Consider the following 25,545-nt stretch of genomic DNA (forward strand, 5'->3'; position numbering starts at 1 on the left):
TCATTACTCATCCATCCATGCATTCCCCTAGCCATCCATTTGTCCACTTACATCCCCCACCTGTCCATCGCCTACCTATCTAACTACCAATCCATCTACCCATTTATTCATCCAATCACCTATCCATTCATCTGTCCATTTATTTCCCAACTTATCCATCATCGATCCATGCAACCTTCCACTTATTTATCCATCAGTCCATCCAACCACTTATCCATCCGCCCATCTGTCCACTCATCTACACCCACGCCCCATACACATCCACCCACATACATTATCTGTAGATATTTCTGTTCCACTCAGTTTGAGGGGCTGGTCAGCACTAACTGGAGACATGCCAGGTGAGGGTGGGGGAGGGAGAGTAAAATTGCAGCCAGAGACCTCCCCCCAACCCCAAGCACATCCCTCCAGGTTAGAAAGAATGAGAGCACACAGTCAATGGGTGGGCCCATCTGGCCAGATGGTATTTTGGCTGCACAGCCTTTACAGACACACACACACGTTGCTAGAATGCTGAACATGGACCGTGCCCCACCCAACATCCCCAATCCCAAATGCAGAGTAGCCAGGCTTCCAGACATAAATTAAAAAATAAAATAAAATAAAAAAGAGTTGGTCTCTGGGAGGGAGAGCTCATGCAGAGATGAAGGCAAAGGCCCCTGGGAGCCAGGGCCAAGGAGGAGGAGAAATCCCTGCCCCTCCCCTCACAATCCCCACTCCCCAGGGACCTCTGCCCTAGGACAGGGTCACTAACACCAGCCATCAGGCCTCCAACCCGTTTAATGTCCAGTCTCCCAACATATTTGATTTTGGCACCAGCCCCCATTTTCCCACCACAGCCCGAGGAAATGGTGTCCTGGGGAGTGGGTATGGGAGGGAATGCAGCCTGCAGGTCTTTAGCTGGCTTCTCCTGGTTCTAGGTCTGGGTCAGAGGACCCCACGCACTCCTTGCTGAGCCGCACAATTTCCTGGGACAGGACTTCCATGTCCTAAGAAACAAACGAGCCATCAGGGGCCAGAGAAGGTGACAAGGGAGGCTCCCTCCCCAAGCCTGGGGTGTCGTCCTTCTCACCCCATTAATCAATGCCCAGCTATGTCTAGCCTGAGACAGGAAGGTATTTGGAGAAACTCACAGAGCCCCGAGCAGTGGGCTGGGCTTGGAAAAGGTGTGTGTGTATGAGGGGGTGGGGAACCTCTGGAGCTAGGGATATGGATGTGGGAGTGGACTGCCTGCTGTGCATGCTGCGGCTGGAGGATACAACCCCCACCCTCGCCACCTTCTTTTCTACTAAATGGTGAGCTTGCTTCTCAGAGACCGGGGCTGGGTCTGCATTCTTTCTGACTCCCCCAGAGACGGGGGAAATATTTGGGTGGCAGGATGGGCAAGTGGACATGTGGGTGGACATATGGGAGATCCATGGTAGGCAAACAAGAGGACAGATGGAGGACAACAAGCAGGCAGGCAGGTTGCTGGGCAGGTGGGTGAAAGGTAAGACAAGGGGTGATTGATGAGTAGCTAAGAGAGAGAGCAGTATGTCAGGAAATGGGTGGAAAGACGTGGGGCAGATGATCAAATGGGTAGGGGGCAGATGGGCAAATGGTAGGGTGGGTTGATGGGAGAGTTGGGTGAATGTATGTATGAATGGATGAGTGGGTAGAGGCGAGGACAGAGGGGAGAGTAAGACTAAATTGATAGTAAGTTGATTGGAGGATATAAAGATGAGGGTGAAGGGTCGGTGAATGGGGTGGGTGAATTAGGGGACTGGCAGATGACCAGGGGCTGTGTGGTTGGGTAGGCAGGTGGTCAGATGGACAGATGGGTAGGCTGGTAGGTCACACTCGCCTTGTGCAAGTGCATATTCTTGGTGAGCTGCTCCTCCAGCATGTTCTGAAGTTTCTTGTTCATCTCTCGAAGGTTCTCGTCGCCTGGCTTCACTAGGTCTCTCAGGACGCTGCCCAGCCCGCTGCGGTCTGTGTGGCCTGCTGCCACAGATACATCTGCAAGGGCCCAGGCTGAGAACCACCCTCTCGGCAGAGCCGGAGGAGAGACAGAGAGAGACAGGGCAGAAAAGAGGGAAACAGAGAGCGGGGAAGAAAAGTCGGGAAGAAGCCATGTAATGTAGTGGGGCAAAAGCTTTACCATGTAAAACCTGGCTGTCACTTATTAGCTGTGCGGCCCTGAGAAATGAGGATAATAACTAATTCATGGAGCTGGAGACATGTATACGACTGCATGTGAAGCACAGAGCACACAGTCAACCCGCAGCATGTCTCAGTTGGTATTATTCCAATTAATAAGGAAACAAGAGAGAGGAGAAGGTTTGAAAAAAAGGAGTAAAGAAACCAAAGCCGGGGGAGGGGGGAAGAAAGAGGAGAGAAGATGGGAGAGGGGAGGGAGACAGGAGAGGAAGAGATAAGGACCCCAGAAGGGATACATGTACAGAGAATGAAAATTTCGAGAAATGTAACAATATCAACAGGCAGGAACAGTGAGACAAGATGGAGGGGGATGGGGCAGAAAGGAGAGACAGGGAGAAGAGAGAAGGGAATGAGAGAGAAGAGGAAGAGACAAACAGAGGTCAGAGAGACAGCTAGAGATAGGAGAGTGGAGAGAGAACAGAGGCCCGGAGAGAGGGAGGAGCCGAGATAAGAGACAGAACAGAGAGAAAGACACACAGGCACAGGCTTGCCCTGCTCTCCCCTCCGCGGGCTGTGGTCTTGTCGGTAACTTTGCTGAGTTTCAAGAGGAGAGGAGAGAAGCCGCAGCACTGGACAGTGGGGAAGGAGGGAGCGGGTGAGAGGCCGGATGAGCCATGAGGGCTGGGGAGGGGCCACTGACCGATCCGGCTGTCCATGACGTAGGTCTCAATGATGGCACTCTTCCGGCAGAGGTCCTCTGCCATGGAGGCGCTGCTCACCTCCAGGTGCTTCACCTGCAAGGTGTCCCAGCCCACCTCAGACCCCTCAACTGCGCATGTTCACACATGAGGAGGGGCCCAGCCAGACACCCCCCCTACCCCGGCCTCCTTGCCAAGGGCACACCAAGTGGGGATGAGCAGGCAGACAGCACCTTCTCCTCCAGCATCCATTTCTCCTGCTGTGTCTCTGCCAGGCGCTGAAAGAGCTCAGCCACTTCCTCATCTGACAGCTCTGCTGGCCGCGGGGGCTGGGCCTGGGGGCTGCTGGATAAGGACTGCAGGGAAGAGGAGGGGAGAGGCTAGCCCAGACTCAGCACCACTGCCCCGGATACGATCAGGGGCTGAGAAGGAGAACCAAGCCAGGGGCAGGGGGTGGGCTCTGCAACTGGGGCTGTAGGCAAGTTTTGGCAGCTTCAGAGACTCTGGATACCCCTTGGCCTAAAGGGGGTGACAGGAACTCCCACACCATAGCCTTATTGAGAGGATGAAGAGAGAGCCTGCGGCAAATGAGATCTACCTCCCAGTTGACAGGAAAACCAGGGGAGAGAAGAACAGGCTCAATGATACCACCAGGAAGCCAGCAGGAGAATCCAAAAAGTGGGACACTTTCTGCAAGTCAACTGGGCTGGTCTCTTCTACAGTTTGGTGTCATAAAAAAAGGGCCCACACTAGGTTCAAGAGACTTACGGGGCATAAAGCAACCAGATGCACCATGTGCTCTGAAACAGAATGCTGGTTTTCATACAACCAGCAATAAAGGACACTTTGGGGCCAACTAGAGAAATCTGATTAAGGTCAAAGTATTAGATGAGATGAAAATTTACCAAATTGGGAAGGTGGAGATCAGCTGAACAAAAACAGGTTATTTATAATTTCATTTAGGTTTTAAAAAAAGAGAGGTCTGGAAGGATATGAACTAAGGGTTTATAGTGGTGACCACCGGATGGTGAAGGTGTGATTTCTTTGGATTTAAAAAAAGATCTTTGCTATGCTATGGCAGCAGCTCACATAGAAGAACCAGAAGAATTTACAACTATACACAACTATGTACTGGGGCTTTGCTGGGGTGTGCAGGGCAGGGCAGGGGGAGGAAGAAAAAGGAGGAAGATTGGCAACAGATGTTAGCTTAGGTTGAATCTTCCCCTGAAAAAAAAAATTGTTTGCTTGTTTGTGATTTTTTGTTTCAGGGGAGGATTCGTCCTGAGCTAACACCTGTTGCCAATCTTCCTCTTTTTTTTCTCTCCCCAAAGCCCCAGTGCATGGTTGTGTATCCTAGTTGTAAGTCCTAGTTTTTCTATGTGAGGTGCCGTCACAGCATGGCCACTGACAGATGGGTGGTGTGGTTCCATGACTGGCAGCTGGACCCGGGCCGCTGAAGCAGTGAGAGCACTGAACTTTAACCATTAGGCCAGTAGGACTGGCTCTGCTTGTTTGTGTTTTTACAATTTTTCTACAATGCACACATACTACTTACAGAATAATAAAAATAAAAATGGCTGGCAAGGACACTGACATGATAGACGACAATAACAATAAGTGATAATCATAAGTTGGACAAAAGGACCTCCTACATGGATGACACCTACTATGAGCCACATATTTTATGGCAGCAGGAAAGGTGGAATTAGCCCACAGATGATGAAACCGAGGGTCTGAGAGAATAATTTGCCCACCTCCCATTTAGCAACCTGAATTCAAGACGGTGAGCTTGGGGAAAAGTTGACAAGAAAACGTGTGTGCTGGGCCCAGAGTAGGAGATGGTTGCAGGGGAGAGAAAAAGGAGGGCCCTAGAGTTTGGGCAGGAGAAGCTGGGGCTGTAGGCTCTTCCTTGCCCCTTACCCTGGCTGGAACAGTAGAGCTCTCCTTCTCCCGCAAGATCTCCCGGTAGCTGAAGGAGGAGACGCTACTGCTGTCCCCAGTCTGGGTCCGGCTTGGTGAATTCATCTCTGAGAGAACCAGCTCCTCAAGGCCTGGGCAGAGGGAAGAGAAACCTGAGCCTCAATCCCCCAGGGTCCCAGGGCAGGAAGAGGCAGAAATAGATTTGCCAGAGATGGAAAGAGGCAAAGAGACACTTAGGCATGGGGAAAGACAGATGCAGACAGAAGGGTAGGGAGAGGCAGAAACAGAAAAAGGAGCTGCCTCTCTAGGCAAAAACACACACCAGAAGAGAAACAAAGGTGAAGAGATGGGGAGAAGATGGTGATGTGGACACACACAGGCGTAAAGTGGCATACGCACTCAGACTCAGGGTATGGACAGCTGCAGAGGGCATGGGGCACACCTACGTGCAGAGAGAAAACACCAGAGAGACAACAAGCCAGAACAGACGATAGAGGCAAACAGAGACCCTGGGTAAGGACACGAGTCAGAGCAGAGACAGTAAAAGATGGAGCCAGACTCTCATAGCCATGCACCTAAATCTGAATTTCATCTAACGGACAAGGAGGATGTATGGCACACAATTCGAATCTGTCTGTTGATTCATACATCAATCTGTAACAAAACAGAAACAAAACTCCTCCTTTATAAAGAGAGGTTACTTCAGGAGACTGAGTGCCTCGGAGAGACACTGATTTGGTGAGAGAGACATCGGTTTTTGCCATGTCACTTAAAACATGGCCACTGAGCTTGGGCCTCTTGCTCTTGCAGCTGCTTCTGGGAGAAGGGCTGACACCACATCCCCAGGATCTCCAGCAAGGGCCGGATGGCTGCGGGGGGGACAAGGGAGCAAGTTTCCTCTGAGCTTGTGATATGGGAGATGCACCAGGGCCATCACTGCATCTTACTGAGTTACGTAAACATATGTATAGGCCATTTCCTTCTAAAAAAAGTCTGAAGCAACTCAAGATTTTCGGTTTGTCTTCTGCCTAAAGTGGCAGAAATAACATGGATTTTAGCTGCATAATGATCACACTGCAGTGTTGCTGCCTGATTGTAAGTCTGTCTTTCTAGCTCCCAGAGGACCGAGACTTGGGGGTTTCCTATCAGGGACCCTGGACGTGAGCGTGGGGGCTTAGTCCCTATTTATAGAATGAGAGAATGGATACAAGAGATTTAGACACTGGGTGAGGTGTAAAAGTCTGTACGAAGGGGTAGTGGGAAGACAGACAGAGACATAGACAAGAGAGGAAGAAGAAAGATAGAAAGAGAGAAAGAAAGTGAGAAAGGAACAGAGAGAAGAAAAAGGTGGGAGGAGAGAAGAGTACTAGAGAAAGAAAGCAGGGAGAGAAAAGCAGAGACAGAGGTGACACAAGGAGGCAGAGGGAGAAAACGAGACACAGCAAAAAGGAGACAGAGACACAGAAAGAGATAACGCAGAGAGAGAAAGGAGAGACAGATGGAGAGAAAAAGCAAAAGACAGACCAAGTTCAGGAGGGACGGGAGACGCAGGAGAGCCTGGCGGAGTGAGGTATGTGAAGCAGCTCCAGCCTTCAGGTCTAAGCTCTGCCTCCCCCCGCCTCAACCTCCCCTGCCTCCCCTGCCTCCCCCACGCCTCAGCCTCCCCTGCCGTCCAGTCCCTCACCCGAGCGGCTCTTGCTGTTGGTGAGGATGTCCTGCAGCCGCTCCTGCAGTTTATCTGCCCGTTTCCGCTCCAGGTGCAGCTGCCGCTTGAGGTCCTTGAGCTGTGGGGGAACAGAGGGAAAGATGGGGGCTGAGGCCCAGTGGGCCCATAGGCCAGGAGGGGGCCGTGCTGGGATACCTCCCCATCGTACCGCGGCACTGCCCTTCTTCTCCAGGATTCGCTGCCCATCCACTGTGTCCTTCACCTCCTGAGGGATAGAGAAAGCATGGCTGGAGGGTGCCGGAATGGCTGCATGCAGTGTGCTCCTTCCCTGCCCCATCACTGCACGCTGAGGCCTGGGCTGGGTCTGAGGACTGTGGCGGGAACAGTGACCTGCTTCAGGCTGCTGATGGTCTTCAGGTGGCAGTCCTGCTCCTCCTGGGCCTGCTGGAGCTGGTCCCGCACCCTCTGTAGCTCCTCCTCCTTGCTCTGCAAAGCAGAAGGCAGCTCAAGCCTCAGCTGGGAAACCTCGGTCTCCCCAGCAGGGCCTGGCCCTCCCCAGAGAGAGGAACATCATGCTGTAGGAGGCACCTTCAGCTCGCCCGCGTGCTGCTCCCGACACTGCTTGAGGGCTTCCTCTTGTTCCTGCTGCTGCTGCTGCAGAGATTCCTACGAGACAAGTCCCAAGCCTGGCCACGGCCCCCAAAGGACATCGCACCCCAAGAAGACAGCACGCCCAGTGAGGGTGTGAGGGACTGCAGCAGGGGCTCCCAGGTATGCAGAAAAGACACGCCTGCAGGGAATACCGCGCGCCTTTAGGCGGTATGCGGAAGTGTCACGTCTAGGGCTCTGCCGTTCACATCGAAGACCGATGTTAGCGTTTACATTTTATTTTAATAAAACAGAACACAGCACCTACTGCATGCCAGGACTATTGTAGGGATTTTACATATATTAACTCACTTCCTATAACCCTCCCATGACACCTAGACAGCAGGTATTACTGTTAGCCCTTTTTTATTGAGCATGAAAATGGGCCACAGAGAGGTCAGATATCTCATCCAAGGTCACACAGCTAGAAAGTGGCCCAGCCAGGATTGAAAACCCAGGCAAACAACTGGCTCTAGCATCTATACTCTTCTCTGCTATGTGTTATCGCCTCATGTATTATCATGAGTTTTCCAGAAAAAGGTAGTAAAAGTTCTTGTTCAAACAAAATCAGTATATTACGATAATTCCATGACAGAGTAGTTTCAGAAGGAAGAGGTGCCTTTTCAAATGTGCAGATCTGACATTCTGCCCTACTGTTGGCCATCCCTGGATCCCCTCCAGAGGGCTGCTGGTGAGCTAGGGGGGCTGCAGGGGTTGCTCTCAAGTCCAGGGCATCTCGGAAAGTCCCAGGGTTTCACCACTCCTGCCCCCCTAGTTTGGCATGGGTGCCCCTTGACCAGGCTCCCTGCCTCACCAGGCACCAACTCACCTCGGCTTCCTTCAAGCGCCGTTCAAACCAGCCCTTAGCTCCATCCATAGAGTGAACCTGAGCTTGAAGTTCTTCCACCGTCTGCTGGAGAGTCTCCAGCTCCCGTGATCGGGCCTGGGAGAGGGCAGAGCATCAGGGGCCAGCAAGCAGAGGAGCGGGCACCTCACCCCCGCCATCAACTGGCCCATCAGCAATGCTGTGGTCCCCAGGTTTCAGGGGCAGAAGGGCACCATCATCTACCCACCCACCTTCTCCTCGCGGATCTGCCCCCGCAGCTCCTCCTCCTGCCGCTTCTTGTCTTCATGCAGCTCGCGGAGCTCACGCTCATAGCGGGCCCGCACACCCAGCACCTCCTTCTCATGCCGTAGTCGGACTGCTCCCAGCTCCTCTTTGTGCTGGGACTTCTCCTGCAGTGTCTCCATTGCTAGCTCATCCAGCATGGCCTTCCGCTTCTCAGCACTCTGGGGGCCAGGAGGGTGGGCAGGAGGATGTCAGTCAACCTCCTCCCCCAGCGCCAAACAAGGCCCACCACCCTCTCCCCAGGCCCAAGGAATGAGCCAAACTCCACCTCCTCCCCATCCCCACAGAACTGGCTAAGTCACTCACTCATCCTCAGGGAACTGGTCACTTTCCGTCCCCTCCCATTCCCGTGGGTTTGGCCATATCACCGGGCCCATCCCTGCAGACCAGGTCAACAGCCCCTCCCCCTGTAGCCTCCCGGCTGCCCAGCGCTGCCCACCTTCCGAGCCTCCTGTAGTTCCTGGGTCAACTGCTCCTTCTCCAGCCCAATTTCTTGAAGCTGTTCCAGCAGCCGACTATTGGCCCGTAATGACTCCTAATGCAGGGACAAAGCGAGTGAGTTTGATAAACAGCCCCCAGGAGATGCAAGTCACCCAAGACACTTCTGGTACACCATCTCCCTTAACCCTGGAAAAGTGAGCACTAATCTCTCCACTGCTAGATGAGAAACATGGCAGAGACTGTCAGCTGCTCCCCCTCCTTCCCTATCGATAGACTTTGGAGTTGGGCACTTGGTCGTCCAGCTGACGTTTCCCGCCTCCCTTGCAGTTAGGTGTGGCCATTAATTTTTGTATGCAGAAGTGGTGAGTGTAACTTAGGTTATGTTCATAAAGGAAAGGGGCATGCTGGGCCCTTCCTCATTTCCTCCTGCCTTCCAGACAGAGTACAAACATGATGGTAGGGGAGCTTGAGCAAGCATCTTGGATGCCAAGATAGAAGTCTTGTGTTGAAGGTGACAGAACAGCAATGTAGGGGAACCTGGGTCACTGGTAATTAGAAAGCCATCGTTCCATCCCTGGACAACCTACCTGGACTCTTACATGAGAGAACTAAACTTCTATCTTATTTAATAGAAACCATTACTATCCTGTTTTCTATTATGGAATCAGAATGGCTATCCTAACTGAGGAGGCTCAGTCTCAGAGGAGGGAAACAGCTTGGTCTAGAACACACAGGTGCTCATAAGTTACGGAGCCAGACTGGAACCCAGGTCCTCCAGACTCCATTGCCTTCCTACTACACCTCATGGGAAATTTCACTGAGCCAGCACTAGGGAATGAGAAGACAGGTTGGAACCAGAGGCATCACCTGGAGCTGGGAGTTGAGGTCATCTTTCTGTCCCATGAGGTCCTCATACTCAGTCTGCCGCTGCTGCAACTCAGCCGTCAGCCCAGTAGTCTGTTCCCGGAGCATATTGAGTTCTTGGGTCTTTGAAGTTTGGATCTGGAGAAAGTGGTGGTGATGGGAAGCAGAGTGAAAGGGGCCCCAGGGGCCAGTCACAGGGTGTGAACCTCCCAGTTCCAGGGAGAGGTGGAAAGAGAGCCAAGAGGAGAGAGAAAGAATTTCAAAGAGACAAATGGCGAGAGAAAGAGATCAACAGGGGAACGAATAAATGTGGTATATTCGTACAATGGAATACTACACAGAGATAAAAGAACAGATACAATGCCGCAGGAAAGAAGCCAGACACAAAAATGGGTGTCTGATTCCATTTGCACAAAGTTAAAGAACAAGCAAAACTAATCTGTTGCTGGAGGTCAGAGAACTGGTTACTTGTGGGGAAGTGTTGATTTGAGGAAGGGGTAAAAGGGACCTTCTGAGGTGCTGAAAATGCTCTATATCTTGATCTGGGTGGTGGCTGCATGGAGATAGACAGATGGACAGACAGAGATGATTCACTGAGTATACACTTAAGATTAGCATACTTCTTGCACTTCACTGGAGAGAAACTAGAATGCAAGAGAAGCAGGGATGGATGGTCAGAGAGAAGAGGGGTGGAAGCCAACAGAAAGAAGCTGAAAATGAAATGGAAACAGAGGCAGGAGAACAGCATGAGGTCCAGATTACCCTGCCCGGATGTGGATCAGAAGCAGAGGGAGATGGGGAACCGGGGAGGGATCAGAGAGGGCTCCCAGATGTCCTGTACCTGCTCCAGGGCAGCCAGGTTAGTCCTCAGGGCATTGTTCTCAGCCAAAAGTCCTTCCACTTGTTCCTGTGCACCTGCATTCTGGATGGACACCTGGCCTCATCCCAAAAACAGGTGAGAGTGGGTCCAGAACAGGGGGACAGGACCTACCCGCAGTCAAGAAAGAAAGGACACACACACACACACAAACACACACACACGAACCACGACCAGGGGAAGGAGCACCCCCGGGGCCTTGCCTGCCTGTACAATACTCACTGAGGCTGCCCCCACCCTTACCTCCACCTCCCTGAACCCACCCAGTACAATGTACCTGATCTTGCAGGGCTCGCAGAGCTGCTGCATGCTCCAGGCGCTCCCCCTGCTGCTGATCCCTCAGCTCTGCCAAGCTCTGTGGGGACCACGTCAGGGGAGCCCATTCCAGATCTCAGCCTCCCCGGGGTGCATATAACCATACAGACTCCCTCTTTGACCACCTGACAGCTTGTCCCCAGCACTTAAGGATCTTGGACTACCCAGCCATCAGAGATCTCAGGCTCACCCAGACGCTAAGTCATTACCACCAGGGACCTCAGACACCCCTATATACCAGCTCCAAGCATTTCAGAAAACACCTAGGTTCCTGCGGATTTCAAACTCACTCAGCCCCCATCCATAAGAGGTCTCACACTCACCCAGATTCCAGCTCAGAGGCCCCAGGATTCTCTGACACACTCAGCCCCTAGGGACTACAGCTTCACCCAGACTCCTGACCCCAACCCCCGGGGGTTCTGGCATACTCAACCCCCATGTCCCTAGCTCCCAAAAGTCTCAGACCCACCCAAACTCACAGCTCCAGACCACAGAGGTCTCAAACTCATACAGTCTTCCAGTTCCCCGCTCCTGGTGAGGTCTCAGACTGACCCCCTATCTGCCACTCCTGTCCCCAGTCTCTGGGGATCTTCGGACCCAGCTAACTGAAGATCCAGCTTTACCCAGGCTTCTGTCCTCAGCTCCTAGGGGCCTTAGACCCACAAGCCACCATATCCCCCAATCCAAGGGATCTCAGACTCATCCACTCTAGCAGGAAGCCTAGAAGCTTTAGTCACCCAACCCCCAACCCTCAGGAGCCTCAGACCCACCTAGACTTTTGCTCCAGTCTATGGATGTCTCAGACTCACCAACTTTTTATTCACGGCCCCCAGAGGTCTCAGGACCACTTAGCCCATGTGACACAACTTCCTGGGTGTCTCAGACCCAAATCAGCCCCTATACCATGAGGGTCTCAAATGCACTTAGCCTCCATGCCCCACTGTCCCACCCTTGAAAGTCTTTGCATCTACTCAGCCATTAGAGGTCTCAAAGTCACCCAACCTCCAGGGAGTTCGGACTCACTCCAACTCCTGTCCCCAGTGACCATGGCTTTCTCCAGACTCCTGTCTCCAATCCTCCAGAGTTTCAGATTCATCTAAACTTGTGGCACACAGCCCCAAAGTCCTCAGGTCCCCTGAGATCTTCGATTCATGCAGACTCCTAGCCCAACTCCTAGGGGTCTCGGGGCTCCCTGGTTCCTGTTTTCCTAGCTCCTGGGGGGCCCAGGACCCATTCAGTCCCTAAATTTCCAGCGCAGGAAATGTCAGACTTCCCAGCTAGTCTCAGAACTCCCAGGACTCCCAGCCCTGGTCCCTATCCCAGCCCTGGTCCTTATCCCAGCGATCTCAGAACCCAGCCACTCACTTGATTGGCAGCCTCGAGTTCCTGCTGCAGCTTCTGAGTTCGAGCCAACTGGGCTTTGAGATCAGCTTCCTTCCGCTGTTGTAACTCCTCAATCTTGTTCCTGGGAGTGAGGGGAGGGCGCAGTGACCATGGCCTGAGGCCCAGTCCCCCAGCTCTGCCCCTGTGGTCTTCAGTTAATTTTGCTAGGCACTGTTCCCATTGCCCACCAACACCTCCAGGCCCGGTAGTTACCGGCTGTCAGTGAATAGTGTCTCCTTTTCTGTCTGCAGACGGCAAAAACTAGGCACAGAAAGACAGACATAGATGGGCCAGTTCCACAAGTCAATCTTCTCCCTAGTCCCCCAAAAACCCTTCCCCCAACTCTGGAAAAAAGAAATTTACCTTTCTTGTTTCTTTTTCAGTTTCTCGGAGAGCTGGGGTGGGGGAGGGGGTGCAGACAAGTAATAACAATGAGAATAATATTAACAAAACCAAAAATAAACTTAACATTTACAGATACTTCTTACTAAGTCCTTCTTGGAAGCCAAAATTTACTTATGTTATCTCACGGAATCCTCAAAACAGTCCTGAGAAGTGAGTACTACTGGTCTTACAAATGTGGAAACTGAATCTCAGAAGGGTTAAGTCATTTGGTTGCCCAGCTGGTCAGCAGCAGCAGTAAGATCTCCAGCCAGCTCCCTCAGACTTCAAAGCCCAGTATTTATGCCCCCAACACATTGACCAATGGCCACGACACAGAATGGCGAGGCTGGGAGGCCTGGAAGGCAGGACCATGATTGGCTGCCTCACCACTGGGTGTCCAGTTCCTAAGACAAAAGCCAGCAGTCTACAAATGCTTGGATGGATAGATAGATGGATGGATGGATGTACGGATGGATGAACAAGCAAAGCAAGGAGGACATAGAAGGAAGGGATGGGGTCTGCCACGCACAAGACAGAAAGTGACCACATTAGCCCACTCCATGTTGAAAGAAACTCTGAGACATAAATGTGAGTCTCTCCATTTCACAAATGATGAAACTGAGGCTTTGAGGGGGTACTTTGCCCCTTCTGCCCTGCCAGGGGAAGCATGGCAGTTGGGGAGTGGGATAGGGCAAAGTCCAGGGAAAGATCAGCAGCCCCACCTTAGCAAGTTCCTCCTGCAACCTGGACGTTTCGGCCTGCTTCAAGCTCTGCAGGAAAGGATGAGGGAGGGGGTTCTTATCAGCAAGGGGGAGGTAAGGCCTGTGCCTTCTCTGCCCTCCTGCCTCCCTAATCCATCAACCCACTGAGGTGGTGATGTCACAGACATCTTTGTGGGACCACAGGCAGAGCTACAGCATCTGCCTGCCTCTTGGCACCCCAGTCCCAACAGACCCAGATTTACCTCCAAGCCTTGCAGTTGCTCCCAGAGCAACCTCTTTTCCTCCTTCTCCATTTCCCATTTCAGTTCCACTTCTGCCAACGGCATGGGGGCCGGGACAGCGGGGGCTGGGCCCCCCGGGGGGTCCCCTTGGCCCTCACTGGCAGGTGGGGACCTCCTGGCCTCTTTCCCATAGCGCTCCTGCAGGGCTGGTGGGTAGAAGTGAGATATATGATGGATAAGGTGGTCTCCGAAGACCCCTGCCATGCCTCAAATAGAGGGAAAAATTGGTCTTTGACCCCTCAGGCAGCAGAGACCCTGCCCCAAATGATCACAAGCCTACAAAACAAAGGTTCAGCTCCATCCACACCTCTCATAAATCTTTTAAGCCCCCCAACCACTGAAATCCTGTCTACCATCAAATCAGTCCAAGCTGGTTTCCCACGCCCCACCCTCCATCCCCCAAGCCCCATCCATAGTCCTCCAAGGTGATGCCCACCATCCTCCAACCCCTACTCACAGCTGAATACTCCTATAACCTCCTAATCCCCAGCCACATTCTACAAAGTCTCTCTCCTGATCACCAAACTACCACCCACCACCCCGCAAGCCCCAGCTGCTCTCCAAAAGTCAGAATCCTCCCAATGCCCCTTCATTCACTTTCTCCATTTAGCAAACATCTCCTTTCTGGTGTTCAATCTGCTAATCTGTAACATTTGCTAGGTACCAGGCATTGAACTAAACTCAGAAAGATACCACCTCTTATCTCTACCACAATCTTCCAGGTGGTGGACATCACTACATGTACTTTGTAGATGAGGAAGGCCTGGCCCAGAGAGGTGAAATGGCTTGTCCAAAGTCATACACTCGTTCACAGCAGGGCCAAGCCTGATTCTGAAGCCTCTCCCCTACCCCCAGGAGGACAACACCCTACTCAAGCCCCAACCTCCCACATCCCCAGGAGGGCCTCCATGCACCTGCCACGTTCTTCTGCAAGGCTGTGTTCTCCGCCTGCAGTCTTAGCAGCTCCCCATCCACAAGGCTCCCAGCTTGGACAGCCCCTGCCCTGGCAGCCCCATCCTTCAGTCGCTGGTTCTCCTGCTCCAGCTGTTCCATCTGGCTGCAGAGCTTAGCAAGGGAAGAGTGAGGTAGCAGAAAAGTAGAGAATCAGAACAACATTCACTGAAATATAGCACTTGGCCCATGCACTTTACAATTCATTTAATTCCCATAATGCCCCTGTGACATAGATGCTTTCATTATTCTTTATGCCCACTTCAGAGATAAGGAAACTGAGACACAGATGTTAAACAACTTCTATTTTTTTTTTTTTTGAGGAAGATCAGCCCTGAGCTAACTACTGCCAATCTTCCTCTTTTTGCCGAGGAAGACTGGCCCTGAGCTAACATCCGTGCCCATCTTCCTCTACTTTATACATGGGATGCCTACCACAGCATGGCTTTTTGCCAAGCGGTGCCATGTCCGCACCCGGGATCTGGGCCGGCGAACCCTGGGCTGCTGAGAAGCGGAACGTGCGCACTTAACCACTGCACCACCGGGCCGGCCCCATAAACAACTTCAAATTCACACATATGTTCAGTGGCAGAGTCACAGAGGATTGAGAATACTGAGAACAATTTTCTGCTTGCCCACTCCCAGCCTCACAGTCGCAATCCAAGGCCTCAGGCTCCTCTAGAAGTTGCTGGTCCAAGATGTCAGCATCATGGACAGCCCCACTGCCAGCTCTCTTCTGTAGAGGGGTCTGTGTCTGGAAGCCTAGGCACCAGACAGCTTTTAGGGCATTTCCAGGGCCACCACTGCCCTCAGCTCCCCACTGTCAGCCTTTGGTCTTGGAGAGGTGTACAATGCAAATAAGACTAAGCCAGCCCCGTGCTCAACTCCTGGCTAAAATACAGTTCTCACAGCAGACCTGACAAGATCCTCTTGGGCTGGCCCCGTGGCTGAGTGGTTAAGTTTGCGCGCTCCGCTGCGGCAGCCCAGGGTTTTGCCAGTTCGGATCCTGGGCGCGGACATGGCATGGCTCATCAGGCCATGCTGAGGTGGCGTCCCACATGCCACAACTAGCAGGACCCACAACTAAAAATACACAACTATGTACCCGGGGGCTTTGGGAGAAAAAGGAAAAATAAGATCTTTAAAAAAATAAATGTAAAAAGATAAAAAAATAATAATAAAAAAAGAAAAGATCCTCTGTTCCCATTTTCAAATGAGAATACGGAGGCCCACAGAGATTTTTATTTTATTGCCTGGAATACTTTTTACTGAGAATACTATTCCTTTCATCCAGTTCTTCACATGACTGGCTTCTTTGCATCCTTCAGGGCTCTGCTAAAATGTCCCCTTTCAAGTAGTATTCCCCAACACAGAAATTCCAATACTCTCCAGCACAGCACTCTGTTCGCTTCTTTCTCACCTAATCACAATGAAATTTGCCTAATATGTTTGCAATTTCTTAAAGCCCTGAAAAATTTTGGATCATAAACTATGATTGACAATTAAATTTTATTTTGGAGCAGGGTCACAAGCACAAATTCTGAAACCAGACTGCTTGGATGTGAATTTCTACTCTGCCACTTACTAGCCATGTGACCTTGGGACAAATTACTTTATCCTCTGGTGCTGTTTTCCTCATCTGTTAAATAGAGATACTATTAGTAATATTTCACAGGTTTGTTGCGAGGATTAAATGAGTGAGTAATGTAAAGCACATCAAACAGGACCTGGCACACAGGAAATGCTCTATAACTGTCAGCGATCAGTACTATTTGTTTACTATGTTATCATCCGTCTCCCCATCCAACCCCAGAATGTAAGCTACCCAAGAGTGGGACCATTCTGTGCTGCTCACAACTATTTCCAAAACACAGAGCACAGAGTGGGTGTTCAATAACTATTTGTTGAAGTAACAATTGACTGGAAATATCTTGGCAAATAAGTGGTGGAGGCAGGCCTTGAACCCAGGTCTCTCTGTAAGCACTTGCAGTTCCTGGGAGGAGGAGAAGGGGGACTATAGAGGAGGTTCTATATCTGGCCCAGTGCCTTGCCCAGGGCAGGTGCTGGGAAAGACAAGCAGGATTTATGGAGGATGCCTGCCTCTGCCTCACACCACAAGAAATCACGATACCATTGAGGCTGGAGGCAGGAAGCAGTGAGAAGCAAGGCAAGGAGGTTGGCTGTTATGTGAGCACCAGGGGCTCTGAACTGTTGGGGGCAAGGATCCACTGGGAGGTGTTGTTTAAAGGAGTGATGTGGTGAGACCTGTGGGTCAGGAAAACCTTTATGGCTTGGACTGGTAGAAGAAGCTAGAAACGAGGAGACCAGCAAGAAGGCTGTGGGAATACAGCAGGTGAAAGGTGGTAAGGGTTGAGGGAAGGCAGGGCCACAGAATAGATATAAAACTCTTAAATAGTCAAGAAATATTTTAGTGGGAAGGTGAATTAGTAAAAGGATACTATTAGTAACTAACACTTACATAGTTGATACTACCTGCAAGGCTCTGTTCTAAGTGGTTTACAGACATTAACCCATTCAATTCTCACAAAAGCTCTGCCAGGCAGGTACTGTCATTATTATCATTTCCATTTTAGACATTTTGGAACCAAGAAACTGGCAGGACAAGTGACTTGCTCAAGATTACAGTTAGTAAAAGATAGAGCCAAGAGTTTAATGCAGGCCTTCTAGCTCTTAACTACGACTTGCTCAGTTGCCTCTCCTGGTATTGTACCTGCATAAAGGTTGTTTTTTTGGTTTGTTTTGTTTTTTTAAGGTCTTAAGTACTACATTCTCAGGGAGAGCCTTGGAAATACCATTTTTGCTGCTGTGAGATTTTTTTCCTTAAAACACACCAAAAACTTAGAAAATTACTGACCATGGATACAGAAGACAGATAAGGGAACAAAAGACAATGTCTTCAACTACCCAGTCGGTTTAGAAACAGCCAGGAGACTAAAATCAGTGAGGAGACAGAATTATCCAATCCAGGATGAATTATCTAGAAGAACTACAACCCCAGGCTCATGTCAGATGAAGGGAAGGAAGAGAACAGGGAAGCAGCTCGAATATCTTTCCATCCCATGTTAAGCATAACTTTACCTAAGACCCCTCAGCGCCCTGGGGCTCCATAGCATCAGCCCCAAAATATACACAAGGAGACTTGTAGCTCAGAGAAAAGGAGTGACTTGGCCAGGAACCAGCTGACCTCAGGGCTTGCAGTCTTCTCATCCCAGCACAGTGGGTGGCCCTATCTGTCAGATTGCTGCCCCCCAGCAGAGATCCAGCACCTGTTTCAGCACCATGGACAGTGGTCCAGGGCCAGCCTCTGTCCAACCACCCTCAGCTGCCCTCCGGCTTCAGTCCAGGAGACCCCTACTCCTCAGAGCCCCCTCGGCTATCCAGGGCACCAGTACCTTGCTGAACTCAGCCATAAGCGTGCTGTTCTGCAAACGGAAGTCCTCCTCCTGGCTGTGCAGCTTTGCCTGTAGCATCTCATTTTCACTCAACAGCCCCTCGACTTCCTGCAGTGGCAGACAGGGGCCAGGTCTCCAACAGGGGCCCCAATGATGGAGAGGTAGGGCAAAGAAACAGAGAAAGGGAGAAAATGACATTGGGGGAAGAACACAGGGTACAGAGAATGAGATGGGTGAAATCAGAAGATAGTGGGAGAGAGAGATACAGGGAGGGATAAAAGAGGAGACAGGGAGGGAGAAAGAGGGACATGGGAGGTAGAGAGAAGGGACGATAGGGAGGGAAAGAGGGACATGGGGGGAGAGAGTGAGAGGAAAAAGAAGGGTAGATAGAAATAGGGGAGGGGGAATTAGAGAGAAATGTGGAAAGGGGGATAGAGAGCAGAAGACAGAGGGATGGGCAGCGAGAGAGAGAAAAAGAAAAGGCAGGAAGATAGAGAGATAGGAATAGAGAGATCAACAAGAGGAGAACAGAACAGAGAGAGAAGAGAGAGGGGGGTCAGGGAAAGAAAGAACTCAGGAAGAGGCAGAGAAACGGGGGAGAGAAAAACAAGAAGCCAGAGAGAAAGAGAGAGATAAAGACAGGGAAAGATAAAAAGAGAGAAATGATGGGAGAGATGGGAACAGGTGAGGGAGTGACAAAGAGAAGGTTGGGGAGAGAAATAAGAGTCAGAGAGAGAGAGAGGAACAGGAAGACTGAGACAGAGAGAGACTCAGAGAGAAGGATAAAGAGATAGAAAGAGAGAAGGAAAGACACGGAGAGAGACACATGGAGTGAGAGACAAACACAGGAAAACAAAGACAGACAGAGAAACACATGGCAGTGAGGTAGTCACAGATGCAAGTGCACACAAAGAGAAAGAAAGGCCAGCACAAGGAGAACCCAGCATACAGAAACATCCCCGCTAAGACACAGTCTCCCAGACACATTCACCCCATGGCTCCCCTTACCTGAGCTTTCTTGCTCTTGCTCAGTGCCTAAAGGTAAGAAGGGTGGGAAGAGAGATAAGGCGTACAGAGATGGACTCCCTCACTAGGGTATGGTGACATTGTGGCAAGTGTCAAGGGCGGCCAATGATAACAGGGGTTGGGGGATGGGAATATCTTCAAGCACAGAATTTGCATGACAATTTGTAGCCCACAGGAATGATGGAGCAATAGAGGAAGTGTATGAAGGAGCATTCTGCTTATCTTTTCCTCTAAACTCTTGAGGCTGTTCATAGGTCTTAGTATTCAACCCTTCATGGGCTGGGTCTCCAGGCTCAGAAACTGTGTGGCTTCATTGCTGTATCTGTCCAAATACGTCTATGTGGATCCCTCCCACGCACCGTGGAAACTGCTGCTCCCGTTCTGGGCAGCCAAGGGCATTGCAAGGTTGGGGAATCAGCACCCCACCAAAGAGAAGCCCAGCTTCCTGACTGCCAGACTTTCTGCATTCTGTATTCCTTCATCTAACACATAGTTATGGAGCACGTTCTATGTATAACATTGTGCTATGCAAGGGGACAGAGCAGTGAAGAAAGAGACAAAGAAGGGCCCTGAATGCCTCGAGGGGCCACAATAGGTTCTATGCTATCTCATCTTCAGAGGATCTGAGAGGTAGGTTTAGTCTCACTTTACCAACAGGACCAGGGCAGGGATGGGAAGTAGGAGCACAAGGCAGGAGCGAGGGTGGAGGATAGGAGGCAGATTCAAGGCAGATTTACTGATAGATTTGACTATTCAGTTAAAAGTCAGTGAATAAGTAATTTAAATTAAAAATGAATTCAGAGTAAATTAAAATTAATAAATTAAGCAGGATTACATAGAAGTAGCAGACTAAAGAGACTCCATGAGAATTTTTTGAATGACTAATGACAGCATGTAACATGAGGTCTGGTTCACTGTAGGTGGTCACTGGATAGATGAGTGAGTCAGATGGGTACAGGGAAGCACAGGTGGGTGAGTGGGTGGAGGGAGGTACCTTCTGAGCTTTGCTGAACTCCTTATCCAGGTAGGCGACCTTCTGTCGAAGGCTGGTGAGTTCTGGTGTGGGGAAAGCAGGGAGTCTCAGCCTCAGTCAGTGGCAAGGAGCTGACAAGTCTTCCTGCCAGGCCTCTGAGGCTCTTTCCCTTAGCCTCTGTCCCCCAGAGCCACCCCTATCTAATGAGACCCTCTTGGCTCACCAACACCATTCTTGCGTAGTTCATCTGAAAGCTGGTAGTTGTTTGTCCGGAGTTCCAGGAGCTGAGCCTTAGAGGGAAGCAAGGAAGAGAAATGACTTGGTCAGGAATGTCCCCCTACCCTCACCATGAGAGAGCCAATCCCCTGAGCCCCACGGACCCTGCTGCCCTCCATGTGCCTCTTTAGTCACTCTTAAGACCTGTGCACGCTACATCCTAAATGACTTTCCAGCCCCTCAGCCCCTGTCCCACCTTCTCCGGTTCTACTTATAACCACAGCCAGTCTCACCTCTCCGTCTCTCTGCTGCTCCCACCTCTCCCTTTCCAATCCACTCTGCACTCAGGCCATGACAGAGTGCTGACCCAGTCAGGCTCTTGCTCATGTGTGTTCCATGGCTCTCTAGTCCCATAGGATAAAGTTCCTCCTCTTCATCCTGGCTGACCTCATCACACATTAAACATTGTTCTGTCTTTCTGTCAGGAGTGAGTGTTGTCTATCTTCTTGGCCAGAGCAGGGGGCAGGAGCTTGCCTTCCTCCCTCTTTCCCAAGGGAAGAGGGCCTGGTATTCTCCTGACCAATTTCACTGAGTAAAAGGGGGCTGCTCAGGGTGCCCACTCGCAAGACTCTCAAAACATGGCCAGACCCCTTTCAAGAATCGAGGGAAAGTGAAGTAAGGGCCATTCCAAACAGTATACCCCTGCTTATGAGCCCTGTAGGGCACTGAGGCCAGTTCTTCCCAGAACCACTGTCCCTTTCCCCACCAAGACCTATGCCTCCCTCCTATGGCACCAGCCTCCACCCCCTGGTGGTCTGCTAAAGGTAAGAAGGCTTGGCCTCTACAGAATCTTTCCTGTCCCTGTCCTCTCCTGGACCCAGTGATCTGTCTCCCCCAGTCCTGATCCAATTGGAACATCCTTGGCACCCATTTGGAGTCCCTATCCATCAGAGCCCAGTGTTTTTTCCCTCATTCATGGCCCAATGGAATCAATCTTCTCACTCAAGAGTCCCCCACACCCCTCAAGATCTCCCCAGTTATGACCCAATGCGATGGCCCTATATCCTTCAGGGTCTTTCCTCCACAAGTACTTGGATGGGCCAGTTGGATTACTCTTACTCACTCAGAATCCCCTGCACAAGTTACAGAGGTCTTCCCCTTTTGCGGTCCAATGATATCACCCTTCCACCCTCAGGATCCCTCACACAGGGACAATTCCCCATTACCTGTCCTCACTCAGAGTTCCTCCTCTCCTCCCATAGGACCCTACTCAGGGTTTCCCCCTTTCAGTCTCCCCACACACAGAATCCAACGGCCTTTCCCAGTAAGGAACTCTCTCAACAAGGGCCCACTCTGGCCTTTCATCTCATCTCAGACTACTCCCCAAAAGAATCAAGTGGTCAGAGTACCCAGACAGGATACTTCCCCAAAGCCCCGTGATCTCCCCTCCATACCATCCAATGTATCACTCTTTCATCTTCTCTGGTCCTCTCCCCAACATGGATTAATGGTATTACCTATTCAGGGCCTTCTTCACCCCAGGCCTAAAGGGATCACCCCTAATCATCCAATGATACCACCCCTTCTTGGGATACATTACCACCACTCACACAGGATCTCCACCTCCCAGGAACAAGGACACCATGTGGGGTCTTTCCCCAATCCCCTGGCATAGTGGTGCCTCCCACAAAAACTTCCACCTCCTACTGGGTAATGGTATTGCCCTTTCAAGGGCTCCCCCCACAATGACGCAAACGGCCCAACGCCTGCTTCCTTCCTCTCCAGACAAAATGGTTTCGCCCTCTCAAAATCTCCTTCCCTTGAAGCCCAGCGTTATCATCACCCACCCATGGTGGCCCTCGCACGGGCCCAAGGGTCTCGTCCCTGCCAGGGCTAAGTATCGCCCATTCTAGGACTCTCCCCTCAGGCTAATAGAATCCAACCCCTCAGAACCCAACAGTATCCAGGAATCCAACAGTCTCACCACTCAGAGCCTCAGTTTCCCTTCTCCAGACCAACCCCTTAGACTCAAGGTCCATCCCAACCAACCCCTTCTCAGAGCCGGTGGCACGATTTCTCTCTACCCCGCCCCCCGTCGCCTAGTCCGGTGGTCTTTTCCCCGGCGAGTGGCACCTGCATCCGCTGAAACTCCTCCTCAGACAGAGCTTGCGCCATGTTCCTCCCCCCCACCCCCCCCAACAGCTTTCTGCGCAGACGCAGTTCGTCCCCCCTGTCAGTATTAGGATCGGACCAAACCACTGGCCAGGAATGGAGGGGGAGGAGTCTACTCCGGAAGTTCAGCATTTTGGAGACGGAGAGAAGAGAATGAAACTGACGGGTCAGATGAATTGCAATTTAATGTTTTACCAGAATCTAGGTCATCTGATCTGACTTTTGAGCTCTTTTAGACTACCCATTGTGATGCGACACTATGGCATCCCTGTGCTATAGGTGGACTCGTCGCTAGGGAAGTGTGTGCCGACAGAAAATCACCCTTCCGCGGTACTCCTTTAATGAGAATTGTTGACTTAATAACCGTAGAAATGAAAGCGGAAGCTTCGCGCAGGTCTTGATCCCGCCCTCCTCCGGGTGACCCCAAAGGGGAATCCCGCCTCTTGTGGAGCCCCTAGCCTTTAAAAAAAAAAATTGACGCTGATTTTATTAACAGGATGGTGCACATCGTTAGGTAAATGCCTAGCCACCAGTAAATTTAAAATACCTGAAAGGATGGCAGTGAGTCAAACGAAACAGCTTCATTTAAAAAACAAACAAAACAAAAGAAAAACAGGATGGCGAAACACCAGGAACATCCAAATAAGTATTAAAATGCATTATAGGCCTCTCTTAAGCTTCCCGGGCCCCCTCTACAAACCTGCCACCCAAGCAGTAGTTTTTATTTGAGAAAGAAAAAAGTTAGGAAGTATGTTTAGCAACAACATTCCAGTACTAAAATACTCCCTATTTTCTTTATCTTTCTTTTTTTTGGAGGGGGATGTGCCGGTGACTTAATTTTGCTGTCAGTTTCAACGTACAGAAAAGCAAGAATGGTACAAGGGAATTCCATGCACCCTTTACCCAGATTCATCAATTGTTTACATTTTGCCACCTTTGCTTTAACATTCTCTCTATATAAAATTTTTGAACCGTTGGCTTCAGCATCCGTTGATGATTTTCTAACACCAACATTCTTTTAATATTTATTAGTTGCTATTCTACTATAAGGAAGAGCTTTCTCTTCTCTCCCATTTATTTATGTATTTATATTTATACAGACTCATGTTCTTATTTTATTCAATGAATTATAATCAATCACTATCATTATTTCCTTTAACCCTCAAATTGTCCCAGATTTGGCCAGTGGGAGCTTCTTCAAGTTGACTTCTGTGTCTCTTTGACATGCCCCATCATTTTTCGTTTATTTTTTTTAGCACTTCCTTGCTTTCTGGCACTACAAGATGATCCAGACTCACCTTATTCTTTTTCAGCCCCAGTTGAGAAAGTGTTCATTGCTACTAGGGTGTAATTGTTTCTAGAACCTCTCAGTGTACAAAGCTAGGAAATATATGTATGTATTCTAATCCATCTGTACACACGTATCTGTGTCTATTTATATATATATTGCTATAGGAATATATATTTTTAAAACATAAATTCATTATTAATACCTTCCATTTCAACTCAACAACTCAAGGTTCATTCTAGTTTTCTCACTTTCCACATTTGTAAATCCCTTTTCCAACAGGAAGAAAACTGGCTCCCATTATTTACAATAAGTTTACTTATTTGTGTAATCATATACTACACATTAAGTAACCAGAATTACTAACGCATAAGGCTGTGAAAAACTAATCTACCAACTAGAGGTCAATACTTGTTTTTACAGTTTCTTTTGTCTTTAGGCTCATGGTGGTCTATAGTCAAAATACTTGTTTAGTAAGCCTACTACAGTTTCAATATTTGATGCAGTTCCTTTTGTCTTTAATCTGATGGTAGTCAAAATACTGTGTTCAAAAATTACTTGGGGGGGCCACCCAGTGGCGTAGTGGTTAATTTCATGCACTCTCTTTGGCAGTCTAGGGTTCTCAGGTCCAGATCCAGGTGCCCACCTATGCTCCACTCATGAAGCCATGCTGTGGTGACATCCCACATGCAAAATGGAAGAAGACGGGCACAGATCTTAGCTCAGGGCCAATCTTCCTCACCAAAAAAAAATAAATAGATAAATACTTGGGTTAGTTCTCCCCCTCCCAGGCCTCTTCAGTGAGGCTGTGTGAATCATTTGAAATTCGGTTAGGTCCCTTTGCTTCTGTTTGAATCCCATTTTGCCCCTCCCACTCTTGTTGAGGTAACCAATCTGTTTGCTTTCTGCCTTATCCTTTCTGTGTTTCCTTTTGCACGAATGAGCCAATACCTGTATATCTTACTTATCCTACATGAATGGTAGCATACTTTGCATTTTTCATTTGATAGTGTCTCCTTGCAGCTACATAGTACCCCATCTTATAGATGTATCATAATTTAACCACTCTCCTATGTTTGCCCATGTAAGTTATTTTCAATATTTTGCAATTATAAACAATGCCAAAAAGAACACCCTTGTACATATATCTATTTTTTTATTATCTGATAAATCTAATAAATAAATTATCTAATAAATAATTTATTTATTATTTATTATTTGATATGCATCAAAAAGTGCATACGTAGTTTTGTTATGTGTTTCCAAATTTCCTCCCAAAAGGGCTGTTCAGTTTCATTCCCACTAGCAAGGTATTCGAGTGCCTGTTTCTCCACAGCCTCTCCAACAGACTGTGTTGTTGTATTTATAAATTGTCTCCGATCTGAGAGGTAAGAAATGGTATCTCATTGTAGTTTTTTTTTTTTTCTTCTCATTTTTGTAGGAGTAAATGATTTGCCTGCTGTGGGGAAGTGTTTTCATCCAGGGCTATTTTTTTCTTTTGTAATTTCTTGAACTTTATTGAGCTTCTCTCTCTCTCTTTCTCTCTCTCTCTACGTATCTATATCTAGATAGATAGATATATTTATTGTAGGGGTGCAGTTCAGCGAGTTTTGACAGATGTATACAACCTTGTAACCACCACCACAATCAATATATAGAGTATTTCCATCACCCCCAAAAGGTTCCTTTGTGCCCCATCCCCACCACCCACCTCAGGCAACCATGGATTGGCTCTCTGTCACTGTAGATTATATCTGTCTTTTATAGAATTTCATACAAATGGAATCAAACAGTATGCACTCTTTCATGTCTGGCTTCTTTCACTCAGCCTAATGCTTTTGAAATTCATCCAAGTTGCTGTGTGTATCAGTATTTTTTTCCTTTTTATTGATGAGTATGATTCCACAGTATGGATATACCACAATTTGTTTATCCATTCTCTTAGTGTGGTTTTAATTTGTATTTCTCTAATTATGAGTGAGATTATGTTTTTCGTATATTTAAGGACCATTTTAATATCCTTTTCTAATGTGTGAGTT

At 49.5% G+C, this 25,545-nt stretch overlaps 1 protein-coding gene across 2 annotated transcripts; it reads right to left on the bottom strand.

Annotated features, from left to right (window-relative positions):
* Positions 1–438: 438 nt before the first annotated feature.
* Positions 439–22,275, bottom strand: GRIPAP1 (GRIP1 associated protein 1). 2 transcript variants are annotated; one of them, XM_070606118.1, is made up of 26 exons: positions 22,180–22,275; positions 20,054–20,120; positions 19,852–19,913; positions 18,840–18,866; positions 17,832–17,939; positions 14,382–14,532; positions 13,429–13,613; positions 13,187–13,234; positions 12,444–12,475; positions 12,294–12,341; positions 12,063–12,162; positions 10,660–10,737; positions 10,347–10,439; positions 9,509–9,643; positions 8,640–8,735; positions 8,149–8,361; positions 7,901–8,014; positions 7,012–7,089; positions 6,814–6,909; positions 6,632–6,688; positions 6,442–6,541; positions 4,758–4,888; positions 3,071–3,193; positions 2,840–2,933; positions 1,844–1,998; positions 439–989 (listed from the first exon to the last, which is right to left on the bottom strand). In XM_070606118.1, the coding sequence occupies exons 1-26, from the start codon at positions 22,219–22,221 to the stop codon at positions 897–899; spliced, it is 2,526 nt and encodes an 841-aa protein (XP_070462219.1). In that variant the 5' UTR covers positions 22,222–22,275; the 3' UTR covers positions 439–896. The 2 variants fall into 2 exon arrangements, with proteins under 2 accessions (XP_070462219.1, XP_070462217.1); XM_070606116.1 differs by lacking the exon at positions 22,180–22,275 and adding an exon at positions 21,657–21,824.
* Positions 22,276–25,545: the final 3,270 nt, after the last annotated feature.

This window comes from Equus przewalskii, chromosome X (assembly GCF_037783145.1).
Source record: "Equus przewalskii isolate Varuska chromosome X, EquPr2, whole genome shotgun sequence".
Taxonomy (NCBI): domain Eukaryota; kingdom Metazoa; phylum Chordata; class Mammalia; order Perissodactyla; family Equidae; genus Equus; species Equus przewalskii.